Source organism: Pteronotus mesoamericanus, unplaced genomic scaffold, assembly GCF_021234165.1.
Source record: "Pteronotus mesoamericanus isolate MK-2021 breed Mesoamerican mustached bat unplaced genomic scaffold, CSHL_Meso_final contig_90, whole genome shotgun sequence".
NCBI lineage: Eukaryota > Metazoa > Chordata > Mammalia > Chiroptera > Mormoopidae > Pteronotus > Pteronotus mesoamericanus.
This window is the reverse complement of record NW_026555277.1, coordinates 43,437,460-43,451,184: the sequence shown is the minus strand read 5'-3', so window position 1 is coordinate 43,451,184 and position 13,725 is coordinate 43,437,460. Positions and strand designations below refer to the sequence as shown.

At 34.0% G+C, this 13,725-nt stretch overlaps 1 protein-coding gene across 25 annotated transcripts in view; it reads right to left on the bottom strand.

Moving 5' to 3' along the window:
• The window catches only part of SOX6 (SRY-box transcription factor 6), a 606,402-nt gene that overhangs the window by 349,324 nt on the left and 243,353 nt on the right, over positions 1 to 13,725 (bottom strand). For all 25 annotated transcript variants that reach the window (XM_054586042.1, XM_054586045.1, XM_054586046.1 and 22 more), the window contains one exon: positions 11,884 to 12,124. In XM_054586042.1, the coding sequence (XP_054442017.1) occupies positions 11,884 to 12,120 (237 nt within the window). In that variant the 5' untranslated portion in view covers positions 12,121 to 12,124. The remainder of the gene's footprint in view (positions 1 to 11,883; positions 12,125 to 13,725) is intronic.

Sequence of the window (13,725 nt, the reverse complement as noted above, 5' to 3'; positions counted from 1 at the left end):
CAAGATTCAAAGGTCCTTAAAAATCCAATTGCTCAACCCCTTCTAGTACATAAATCCCCTGCACAAGAAAAGGTAGTATAATAGTTACCAAGTATAGGCTCTTTGAGCCAGATTTTCTAGTTAAATCCATTTTTCCATCTACCTCCCATACAACCCCAGACAAGTTAGATAATCTCTCTGTGCCTTAATTTCCTCATCTATAACATGGGAGTGATAAGAATAGTAGTACAGAGCTTACCTCATATTGTTGTTGTAAAAATTAAATTAATTAATAAAAATTAAACACTCCGAGCAGAATCTGTTACATAGTAACTGCTCACTAAATAGTGTTGGTAATAGTAGTGATAGTGGTTGTTACAATTTCCCTAACAAGCAACTTCTTTGACTCTTAAATACCACTGATTGAATATTTGGCACCTCTCAAAGCAGTTGATTCTATCATTGGAGGGTTGTCAAACATCCACATTTATAGAAATATGAATTCCATTCCTTCAACCCACGGAAACCTTTACAACAGCAGCACTTCCAATACTTACACATAGCTATTATATAGTACCCTTGTATTTATTTCTTTTCTAAGCCAAACATCCCCATTTTCTTCATTTCTTCCTCATAAGACATGATTCAGCCATCCTGATTATTCTCCCCTGAGTATGTTCAATTTGTTTCTATAGCTCTCTTAAAGAGTAGTGCTTTGAACTGCATATGCTCAATATTGTATAAACAATAAAGAATTAAGGCACATAACCACCACCTTAAAGATATCCTCCTTTAAAGATCTAATGTCATGGGACAGGCAGTCTCATATAAGAGAATACTTGATAATGTTTTGGTAATGAAACAGAAAGAAGAGCTTTAAGCCTAGCCTGCCTGATAGTGAATTCCCCAATACATGAAGCAACATTCTATCAAGGTGCAGCTATTAGCTGATTCATGTGCCTACCAACTCCAGACAGTTACTTTCATCTGGCAGTTCATTACTGTTTAAATTATCATACAATATTCAACCTAAACAACACTTATTAGGCTAGGTTGAGTTGTCTAAGACAATTTTAACCTTGAAACCAAGAAATTTAGAATTAGCAAGGGACTTGGTTATTATAGTTCAGATCTTTCACTTTTGAGATAAGGAAAACTTCAGTAGATATGAAGTGACTTCCCTAATGTCACAGAGAAAATTGGTGGCAGAGATAAAAACAGGCCTCCTATGAGGTAATACCCTTTCTTAAATAACCCCAGAGAAAATATTATATTTTTGCTGATTCCAAAGAATGTGGTTTTATTGGTTTTGTTTGTTTGTTTGTTTTTTGCTTAATGCATTAGGGAAGAAGTAGTATGATTATGCAGAAGTTGAAGAACTATAATTAAACAAGTTTTTCCAGAGCAAGTTTCTATGCATTTGGAGAGTCTCAAATGGTTCCATGAAAGTTTTTTAAAGAGCTAACTACTCTAGTGTCACATTTATTATCATCATGCTCTCCTCCTTCCCTGTTTTTTTCTTACACATTTCAGGGACATTTCAGAATGCACTTATAAAAAATAACTGTGTATTTTTTGTATATAATAAGCAAAGCAGCTAGTGTGCTTTAAGTGACTTGAAGGTTATCATGGAAGTTTATATTACAGGTACATCACAGAATCCAAATATTGGTGAGTCATCAGGAACTCATTTTTCATAAGCATCATCCAAAAGAGAAATAATGAAAAACATTTTGGGGTTTGTTCACCCCAGACATCATAATTAAGCATCTGAAGCAAAAGAGGAAAGGAGGTAAAGAGGAAAAAAATAAAAATAAACCTCCCTACTCTCTACCAAAAATAGGAAATTAGCCTTGAAAATAGCAGAGTCAAGGTACCAGGGACCTGTAGTATAACAGTATGACACAGGTGTTGGCAGGGAAAGGGAATGTGTGTAATATGACACACATAATCTGTTGTAAATTTGTTTAAACCAGTTTCTCAGAAAGCTGTCTTTAATTCAAGACAGAAACTAGAGCCATTGGGGACAAAGGATCTACAATCAATCAAGGGTATCAGAGTAGCTTCAGTAAAAATAGAAAATAAGATATAAAAGTCTTAGGAAAAAGGAAAGTTTGCTGGGATCCACTAGGAAAAGAAGCAGTAATTAGACCCCCAGAAACAAATATCAATGTGATTATTTTCCTATATCTAGGGTATCTATTTTTAAATGATAAGGATGGAGTCACAAAAATAGCTCAAAGTATGCTCTTCATACCTCACAAATACTAATATTAAAAGCTACCAGAGCTCAGTGAAGGTTTTTCAAACCCATTTGTTCCTTAATAGACTTTCTGCTCTATTAACAGTGAAGTCCTTTCATGGTCTAATTTTCCAAGGGAAGAGGTGCTGGAGAGCAGATTACTCTGTATATCACACACTGAGCACTAACAGCCACTCTGTGATTTCAGCAATCTCCCATCTACACTGGGATCTTACCCAGTAAGGTTCTCAGTTTTGAGAATTTCACCACAAAAGACTTCAAATTTCCTTTTAATACATCAAATACATATAATGGCTCTCCAAGAAACTCTTGGTGATCCAGGAATTTTTAAATAACATCTCTAGCTCTCTGGTTTAAGTTTTTACAAATAGAACAAATCCAGAAAAACTAAAAGTGATTTTTCAGAGGTTATGTTTTATAAAACAACTATCCAGCCATCAGTCTACCCATCTGTATTTACATTTCCAGAAAAAGGAAAACTAAGCACAAAAATGTCACCATTTACCACAACACAGCAAACAGAAGTCTAATTCTGCCATCAGGTGCTCCCAAAATCTGTTAGCCGTGCACTGTTCTACCTGCAGACAATGCACAAGCCTGGACTGACATCTCAGTTGCAATCATAGAGCCTACACTTTCTCTCTGGCAGGGGTGGGAAGTGTGAATTTTTATTTTTCTCTCAACTTTCAAATGCTCCAAAATTTAGATTCAGTTTAATTCCTGGTCCTATTGTGTCATTCCTCATGGATCTGAAAGGAGAGCTAAACTCGAATCTTAACTCTCAATTTCAGAAAACAAAATAAACTATAATCAACTTCACGTACAAACCATATCAATGTGAGAACAAAAAAAAATGAAAGAGGTATCTTTGGTAGAAGCATACGAGGTACAAAATAAGTTAATACAACTGAAGGGCAACTGTTAACTCTGAATTCAGGAGCAAAAATTTCTCAATTTGTTCATGGATTACATTAGCTTAATCCTGGCTAACCCAGTGCTTACATAAAAACTACAAATTTATCACTGACACTAACCAAAAAGTCCCTAAATAACTGTAAATGCCAAAAAGAAAAGTCTAATTCTTTAGATTTTCAGGCAAATTAATCTCTTCTATTATACCACCATAATCTATCAATGCTTGAATGAGGGCAAATTTCTTCCCAGAAGTTTCATGAACTTGACAATATTGAATTTTAGGTACTCTCAGTTCACTGACAGTGAAAAGAAATTGAAGTTAAATTATAATAAAAGCAAGTTGACCAAATAACTTTCAATAATTTTATTAAGTAATTCATCCCATTTTATAGAGTGCTAATAAAATATAAAGGAGATAAATGAAATGCATATTCATTTCTAATTTTTACCTGATTGTAAAATTTTACTTACAAAGGTTTGTAATTTATATTGTACTTTGGATTTCATAATGTGGTTGACAAAGAGATATATCATTGAACTCAATTTTCATCACCTAGAAAAATAATGCCTAGACATCATGGGAATGTAGTAATACCAAAATAATATTTAAAAGGTTAATAGTATAAAAAATAAATATGACATCACATTGAAAGCTATAGTAACAAATGGAATAATAGCTTGGAGTTGTTCCTCTTTAGAAAGGTTGCATTTCTCTTGGAAAGCAAGGAAAATTTGTTGCAGAGGACAATCAAATGGTGAGATAATTTGCATATCAAGGTAATTAAAGCACATTCATTAGATACATTGGTTAGATAAGAAAGATTAGATATGTTTGGGAAGGAACAGAGTAGGGTCTTTCCTGCCTAATGCAGGTGTTTTGACTCAATAATCAATGAAAACCCTCTCAATTTCATCGCTGAATGAACAGGGGAGCAGGATGTGTTATGTTAAAGTTACCTTTATGGGAAGCATCCCTCTCCAAATTAAAGTAAGAAGGTAGATCTGGAGGAGTGTAAATATAATCCCAGATTCCCTCTCTCAAAGAAATATGCTGCCTATTCAGACTCACGAGCATCTTATTCATGCCCATAGAAGGCCTTTAAGGTTCACATTTCATTCTAATCATGAGAAGTTCAAATTAGTCATGTAAATGACTGCATGCTATATAATATATACATTATACTTTCTACAGAATGTTCCTAGAAGAATTATAGAAATATGCAGACTTCATTATTCCACTATCATATTTCATTATATTAATGTACCCAGATTATCACTGGACAAGAAGGAATCCCGAACAAGAAAGTGTACATTAATCAGAACCACCTATATATTGAAACATGCTTGTGGAGTTCTACTTTAATCAGAAAATTACTGGTGTCTTGAGATCAGCTTTCATTGATTAATACTGATCAATTATAACAAGAAGCTTATTTAAAATAAAAAAAAAGACTTCTACTAGGTTTAAATGCCATTTGAATTCTTCAAGAAAATAAAAGCTAAATGGAATAGGCCTGCTCAATCAAATTGTTCTGCTAGGCTAGATCATACCCAATTTTCCCTTAGTAATAAACTCTTATTTTAAATAACTATCAAAAAGTGACCTTCCCTAAGTGTCTGGAAATGCTATACAGCTCCACCTACACTTTGAGCATGAAGGGATATGTGTATATGGAGAGTAGAAAGGCAGAGTCAAACCACAGGAGCAGCTTTGGCATCACTGAGGATGTACACTAGCAGCACATTGGTGAAAGAAATGAATACAAAATATTTAGGAGACATAAAGGTACAATATAAAAATGAAGCAAATTAGGGGAATATTGGCTGGATCCCAGAAAAAAAGTAATACTAATGACCATGAAGGAATCTTATAAATTCGAAGTGAGTGTCAGTGATAGAGTTTGTTAAGAGACTTAGGTTACAGTCAGTGCTCTGCAAACCCCAGTTACTGAATCTTATAGAGCCTGAAAAATTAAATAAAAATAAACATGGCATATCCCATCTCCTTGAAAACATTCTGTATACACAGTTTTATTACCCCGGGAAAAAAGAAGAGATACTAAGCGTCTGATTTTCCTTGAACTGTCAAAATACAAAAGAAATGCAAAAAGTATTTGTACAGATGTAGTAAAATATTGGGTTTTTACATTTTGGCAGGTACTCAATATGCAACCTACATAATCACATGCTAATGATTGGAGTGTGTTCATCAGCATGCATACCTGATTCTTTCTTGCCCAAGAGGAATAAAGCCAACTATACCAGAGCATGTTAATATTTCTATTTTTGATAAAAAAAATTTTGATAATATGCTTTGTAAGAAAACTTTTCCAAAAAACGTAAATTTAGAAAGGTGTATTATATTATTAAGAAGAATGATAAAGTAACTCAAGTTTTCCTAAACAGAGAGAAATTTTCAAGTAGCATATGAGTAATTATTTTGTTTAACTTACACAACTCAGATTTGGGAACTTTTTTTAATCCTCACCCAAGGACATATTTATTCATTTTAGAGAGAGGAAGGGAGGGGGAGACAGACAGGCAGACAGAAATGAGAGAGAGAGAGAGAGAGAGAGAGAAACATCAATGTGAGAGAGAAACATCAATCAGTTGCTTCCCATACACACAGTGACGAGGTATTGAACCTGCAGCCTAGGATGTGCCCTGACCAGGGATCAAACCTGCAATCTTTTGGTGTATGGCATGAAGCTCTAACCAATCAAACCTCCCTGTCAGGGCCCAGATTTGCGAACATTTTTTTAAAAATAGCTTTTCCTTTATAGTGGGAATGAAACAATGCAGATAACCAGGAGGTAAAATAGAAAGGAGACCAATGTGCTAACACTAGACAACATTAGTTGTCTATATCACAACACACAACATGCAATAAAAATATGGTTTTATTTTTTGGTTCAAGTTGTAAGTACACTTGTCATTAAAGTTTGAGACAATTTTGAGATATGTTTAAAGAAGATAGCACTGTGGGCTAACACAGTTTCAAGTTTACCAAAAATGGGAAATTTCCCACAGGGTTTCCTAGTGAATGTTGTTTCATGACTCAGGGAAGCAAGAATGGACATTTCCACTTGTTACTGGGAGTTGAGGTTTGAACTTTACTTAACTTGAATAAATTTTCAAAATCCTAAAATGAAGGAGCAGTAACAGTTTCTCAAGAAGTCTAAACCTTGCTAGTGTATAGGGGCAGACAGAGGGTTGCGGCAAGTTTCCAGTGCTTCACAGACCGGTCAGGTACCAAAAAGATGTACATAAACTTTGCCTTAGGTGTTAAGTCTATAAACTACTTAGGACTAAGTAAGTGAACAAGTGGGTTTCATTATACTTTCTAAAGTACAGTGTTAATAAAAGTGGGGAAAATTTGAGTGCTGCTTTATATCTTAAATGACTAAATCTTACCAAAAACTGGCCACAATTCAAGTTTTTAAAGTCTTTTAAAAGACAACAAAATTAGAAATCTTCAAAAAGTCTGTCACAACATAAAACATGGTTGAAAAGGATTAACTCCTCACTTAAAATTTCTGGACTATGTTATCATGTAATGAAAACAGCTCCATTCTGAGAAATGGTACGAAGTCCACACCAGAGTTTTTATGACTCCAAGTAAACTACATAAAACTCACCAGAGTTGATTAGCAGCTTCACTGGACTGAAAGCAAGAAAGGCAGAGATGGAGAAATTGTTTGCAAGCAAAAAGTATTGGTCTCAACAGTTATTTATTAAATGTCTCAACATGCCTATTATTATTTTCTTTTAATTACAACAAAGGACACTATTGGCATCTTTTATTTATAGCAGAAAAATATTTTTACAACTTTTCTAGAAAATAAAACTCACTTGACGGAACTTAACTGGTCACCAAAATAAGGAGTTCTGATATTCTGGCACTGAGAATCCAGCATGGTTATTTCTACTTAATGGGACTAGTAGTTAAAAGCCAGGTGCATATAACCCCATTTTGGTTTAAAATATATATCAATATAAACATGCATGTAATTGTGCACGTGCACATGTGTAGAGAAGGTTCCACTTACAATCTTGTCACTTTCTAAATCTTGTAAGAGACACTGTTGGTGCCTTACCCACATCCCCATGGGCCACCCCAGAAGTCACCTACAGTTTCCTCAAAGCTTCTGTCCTCACATTGGACCACTCTTTGTCCAGGAGAAGCCTACGCTCTCCCCGCCTCCCTGGACTCAGCAACTTCATTTCCTGTTCATTCTTGACTCAATGTCTGCCCACATGCACATTACTTAAAATAGTCTCCTCACCCTCTGCGTGAACCTTTTCTTCTTCACAATCTATGGGAACTCCTCAAAGATTAACCTCCCTAATTGTTCACCCTTCCACTTATCATCAAACTCTCACCCCCACTAGTGCAATAGTTTTCTTAATAAGTGTTGTTTTTGGTGTTATCTCCTACAACCCATTCTCCACACAGCAGCCAATGTAATCTTTCAAAAACGTAAATCCAATCAGTTAGTCTCACTTAAAATCCTCCAGTGGCTTCCTCTTGCACTTAAAGTCCAAACACCTAACTTCAGTCTATGATACCCAACAGTACCTGCCATCTGCCTGCCTGCCTCCTTGATTTTTTCTCAGACTGTCCTCTCCCTCACCCATTCCACCTGAGCCATTCTGTTGTTTTCTGTTGCTCAAATGCACCACCCACCAAAAGGCTTTTGCACTTACTCCAAAGTTTTGCATAGTTGGCTCCCTCTCATTATTTCAAATCTCAGCTCAAGTATCACCTCTTCAAAAAGACCTTCCTTGGACAGTTTAAAGCAGCCTTCTCAATCACAGTTGCTTATTTAATTTTTTCATTGCACTTATTATTTTCTAAAGTTGTCTCACCCTGAAAAACTTCTTTATTGCGTGTCACACTACTAGAATCTAAGTTCCATGATAGCAGAGATCTCTTCCATCTTATTCACAAGAAAGTCCCTGTGCCTGGAACTTAGTAGGTCCTACATACCCAAGTAATAAATATTTAACAGATAGTCATTACAACATGGTATCACATGCAGGCCACTAAATGCTTCCACAAAATATTCCTCTATGCTTGTTAACATTAAAAACATTTTTCCATGAAAAAATTATGTGGATTTATTCCTCCTTAACAAATTGGGCCTAATGGGAATAAAAAACATATTTGAAGGGACATTGTCAATATTACTCCACCAAAAAAAGGTGCTGGTATACCGGCAACACAATGAAAATAGTAATGATTGTCATAGCGAACAGGGACAGTGAATTCTTATTTACACTAACTTTTCAGCCTTCAAATGGATCTTACCAATTAATACACTATACTAAATTTAAAATTAACATCTTTTTCATCCATAAGTAATTGTAATTAAAATTGGAGTTTAAAACTTTTTTATCTCAAATTGGTCTTTGAACACTGATCTCTAAAATTTCTATTTTCCTTCTTTACTTATGCCATAATAAATGCTTTTACTTCTTTGAAACTACGTGGTCTCTCATATTTTATTGGAGTGCCACCTCAAAATAAATAACCAGAATTTTAACATTTAAAGATTTTTTTCTAATCAGGAAGTAGGGATAAACAGAACTTCTCTGCTTTTTCCTTCCTTACCCTCTCTTACAGAAAAGCTCCTCTGTGGTCTTGATGTTCAAAGTAAAACCCTTTCTGAACCCAGTAGATAAGAAACTTTTAGTGCCAGTTTCTAACTGTTCCGAGGGAAGGCCATTAGAGAAAGTAAATAACAATGGAAACTGAATAGGTGCTAACAGAACTTTTGTTGTTTTTTAGACTTTCTTTTAAATTTTATTTCACCATAGCTATTTTATGGGGTTCAATTACAGTAAGTAACAGATATGATACAATGAGGAGAACTACACATTTCACTTAACTTCATAAAAATCCTTTTGGGCTTTATATTTTCTTGAAAGTAGGATGAGGTAAAATATTTAATAAATTTTACTTTCATGGCAGTATCCCCTCCCCAACATACACGCGCGCACACACACACATACATACACACATTATGTGTAAGTTAAAGGGCTACCCAGAAACCTAAAATCCTTGTATTGTTTTTCTTTCCTGTGAAGAAAAATTGTTTGGTGATATGATACTTGCAATATAAGTCATTACAGGTCTGATGTTACAGTTGTTACACAGTATACAGTATTGAATCTATTGAATGAAAAGGGAGCACAAAGGGAATTTCCAAATGCAGCTGCTATTTCCCATTTGTTAAATCCTTTTACTGTACCATATAAGTACACAGCTGGGAAATACTATAGAGTGGGAGTTAAAGCAAAATATTTTGACTTCCAGACATTCAGAATATACAATGGGTCCAGTGGAAAGCAATGCTTGACTTCAAAAGAGAGTGAAAGTTTGAAAACACTTTCAACAAGAATGATTTCTTTTAGACTAATATATAACATATTTGTGAATTTGAACTATTTTATATTACCATGAATTCCACTTAATGTGAATTTGGTAAGCACATTATTAATATATCTATTTTCTGACAAAATTTTAGATTATAAAATTTTGAGAATAACTCATAGAAGCAATTTGACATTTGCCAAGAGACACACAAAATTATACTGAAAAAAATAAGCAAAGTGTTCTTTAAAAAAGTAAAATTTGAACTCTATCATTTCTGCCTCAATGGAAATTTTCCAGTTTGCTATTATCTGCCCATAGCTATACTTGGCATGAAAGCAACAGTCCCCTTCTCTGTACCCGATACCCCTTCTCTCTATCCGATTGGCCTCCACCCTAATCCAAGCTACTACCACCTCTCACCTGAATTTCTAAAACAGCCTCCCAACAGATCTATCTTCCTCCTTTTACTCAGTCTCCCTCACATCCACCCATACTACAACCAGAATCATCTGTTTGGAATATTCTTAAACGCTTTAATGCCTTTCCATTGTACTTAAAATCAGATCTTACTTCTGTAATGTTATCCATAAGGTCTTGTTGGATGTAGCCCTTACCAATCTCTCCAACCACAACTGATGCTACATTGCATCATCTCTCATTACACTCCAGCCACCAAGACTATCTTAAATTTCCTGAAACTCAGCTATGTTTTTTCACCTCAAATATTTCATATATGCTATCCCCTTTGATATTTTTACTCCTTCTTCCACTCTTTGCCTGGCTCATTCCTATCATCCTTAGGTCAGCGAGGGCATTCCTACCTATCCATTCTAAATTAGGTTGATGCTATATTTTCACATAGCACTCTGTTCTTTTTCTTCCTATTACATATCACAATTTTAATTATAGATCTGTGTATATATGCATGTATATGTTTGTTTGTTTATGTTCCTCCTCCTAGATATAAACTCCATGAAGGCATAATCATGCATGTTTCATTCACCAGCACCTAGCAGAATGCTGAGCCCAGAGAAGGTGCTACATAAGTATTTATTGAAATAAAAATAACACATAGTCCTAATATCTTGCCAAAAAGCCAGTGGCAGTGACTGGATATCTATTTCACCCATGCTATCTTGGAGGTATAAAATGAACCACTCAAGTTCAATCAGAAACACAGACTTTTAGTCTTGCTTTGTTATATACCTTCTCTCTTTGCCCTATTTAAGGAAAATAAACCTTTCAGCGAATCTATCTAATTTTATAACGATGATACCCTTTGAATCTAAAGTTAGTCTAGAAAAGCCTCATTTTTTTCTTCCAATTTCCTAAATATCACCTACTACCCCAGATGGCTAGTTATGTCTGCAAAATCATCTAAAAAAGAAGTGTTTGCATCCATAAATTATGAAATCAAGTCTTTGAATTTGATTTGAGACTTAAGCATAGAGCAAGAATTTAATAATATGTTATTAGTAGTAAAGGCATTTTTAAATATTATCTTACTTTTAATTAAGGAATAAAATTTTTGTTAATTGCCCACTTGAAATATTTTTCATTAATTAACTTAAGCAGAAGTTAAGTAATGTAAAACAGAGTTTAAAAATTTTAACAAATAATATATGTTAAGGTTTTGGTCAGTTCTAGATGCTAAAAAATTAATCTTTTTGCTTTAAGTTATATAATGAATTCTACTTACTGTGGTTTCTGTTTTAATGGTTAAAGACAGAATTTAACATGAGAAAGCTGGCTAACACACTGCATGTATTTGATGTTGTTGCTACTACTTTTAGAGAAAAGTCCTGCAGTCTGATGGAATGATACTCAGAAGTTTGGTATGTGCTTTTGAAATTACTATATAGGAACATAAGTGAGAAAATTTTTTTTATAAATCAAGAAAGTCTGTCAAAAATGAAAAATACCTGCGTTTCCTCACAGAAGATGTATCCTCCATATGATCTCATTCATGTAGACATGTTTGCTAAATATAGTCTTTCAATATGATTACACAGCCACACATAATTTGATCCTACCTATTTTTGGTATTTATCAACTTCATTACCTTAAATTCAGAGATTCAGAGAATATGAAAACCAGATCTCCCCCAAAATTAAATTAAATATCTTTTGGCAAGGTGACCTAATAATGGACAAAAACTAAATCACAAACCATTTTCCAATTTTTCCCAGTTACAATAATATTAATAATATATATAGTGGTTGTTTTATGATATGAGCATAATGAACTCTCATGATATGTATTTTGAGCTTTCTCTAAAACATCTATTTGTAATGAGGTCATACTAACCAACACACTTAGTGACAGTGGTTAGATTTTAAAAGCTCACCATTCTTTGCTGAGACGACAGAACACTGTCCCAGTCAGCATCTTGTTGAATGGTATTGACAAGTGTTGGTAGCTCCTCAGAGTGAGGTTTGTTGTGCATTATGGGGTGCAGAGGCAGATGGGAGGCCACATGTTGATCACTGCTCTCTTCCTTTTCCCTTGAGGTCAAATCTTGGGTCATCGCTTCCTCTCCATCAGCTGAACAGGCAAATGGAGAGGTGGCTTGCTTGGAAGACATTCTTCTGCAGAAGAAAGCAACAGCATAAATTAAAAAGGACTGTTGATGACCAAAAAAAAACCAAAAACAAAAAAACACCCATACATTTGACTAATTCAAGAAAAAAGAAAAGTTCTCTAACTTCAGAGATGTTTACCACCTACTCTAAACCACTGGAAAAGAACCCTTAGCTTATCTATTCCACTTCCTCTTTTTCATTTTAACTTGAAAACTCTTCCCGGTAATTGCTGCATATTTTTCTCTCTTACCAATCTAGAAATGAAGTTTTTGGGGATAAGTTTTCATTATGTATAGTGTATGTATGTGTGTATTTCCCCCCAGTTCTCCCAACTAGATTATAAGCTTTCTGAGAGTAATTTGGTTGATTTGTCTAGCAACAGAAAAAAAAAAAGAATGAACTGGGAAATGAGCCAGTCTGGAAGATGATTTATAAGTACATATATCCAAATTTCACTTATGCTTTACATCAGAACAAAAGAAGTCTGTGTAAGATAATATAATCAAAAGAGTAAGTAACCTATGATGAAAGTCCTAGGGAAATTTGGTCCTAACTTCTTAGTTTACACCTTGTATTGAGTGCTAGGCCTAACATTGTTTAGTGTCAATGTGATCCTTTCTAAAGACCTTCAAGCTGTGTCAATTGCTGTAATTTAACTTTTAGGTGACACATTGATTGAGTGGCTGATACTGTTAGATTAGTCTTAAGGCAGTTCTATAACATTTGTATTGAGCATGTGAAACAACTATACCTTTTTTATATTAGAAAATATAAACAAGATTCAAAGCATTTAGTATAAAAATAGCAAAATGCTTACAATACATAATATTTTCAAAGCTCCAGAAACAATTACTGAACATCCATCTATGTATCTACAAATAAACATTGATTACATTCAGCATAAGGTCTCCAGTCTATGCTTTCATATAAATCAGAAAATCATTATTATTAAACAGAACTTCAAACCTTTTATAATATTAGTTTATCAAGATGATTTTCTTAGCAAAATGTTTAGGAAAAAACCACCAAAAGTTTGTATATTAAAATAAGGGGCAATTGAGCATCTTTTCTAAAACTTTATGTCATTTTTGGTTTATAGCGTATTTAGCTCTAAAATTGCTGTGTAACGAAAGGAATAAAATCTCCACCTTAATTGCTCTTTAACATGAATTGATTTCATACCATTTTTTTAAAAATGCACAAATCAGTTAACATAGGAAACCACATGAGCATTTTTCAAATTAGCAAATCATTAACTTGCTAGTACTGTTTCTACAGACAAATAAATACTGATTAAAGGGTCTAGAAATCTGAGATTAACAGTTAAATTTACAAATCTGTCACATGCTTTCATGAATATTGCAGTGAAGGAAATATCAAGTGCAAAGAAAAATAATTAAGTTAATTCCAATTTAAACAGTAGTTTTTATGTAGCAGCCCATGTTTCACATAGGATTTAACAGCTAATGCTAAATTTCTCACAATTAATGAGGGGGTTCAGATTTAGTGTCCTACAGTGAAAAAAATTAAGATAAGATCAGCTAATCTAATTATACACAGTTCTAAATAAAAGCATCATAGGTTTTTGAAGTGCTTTGAAACATTAA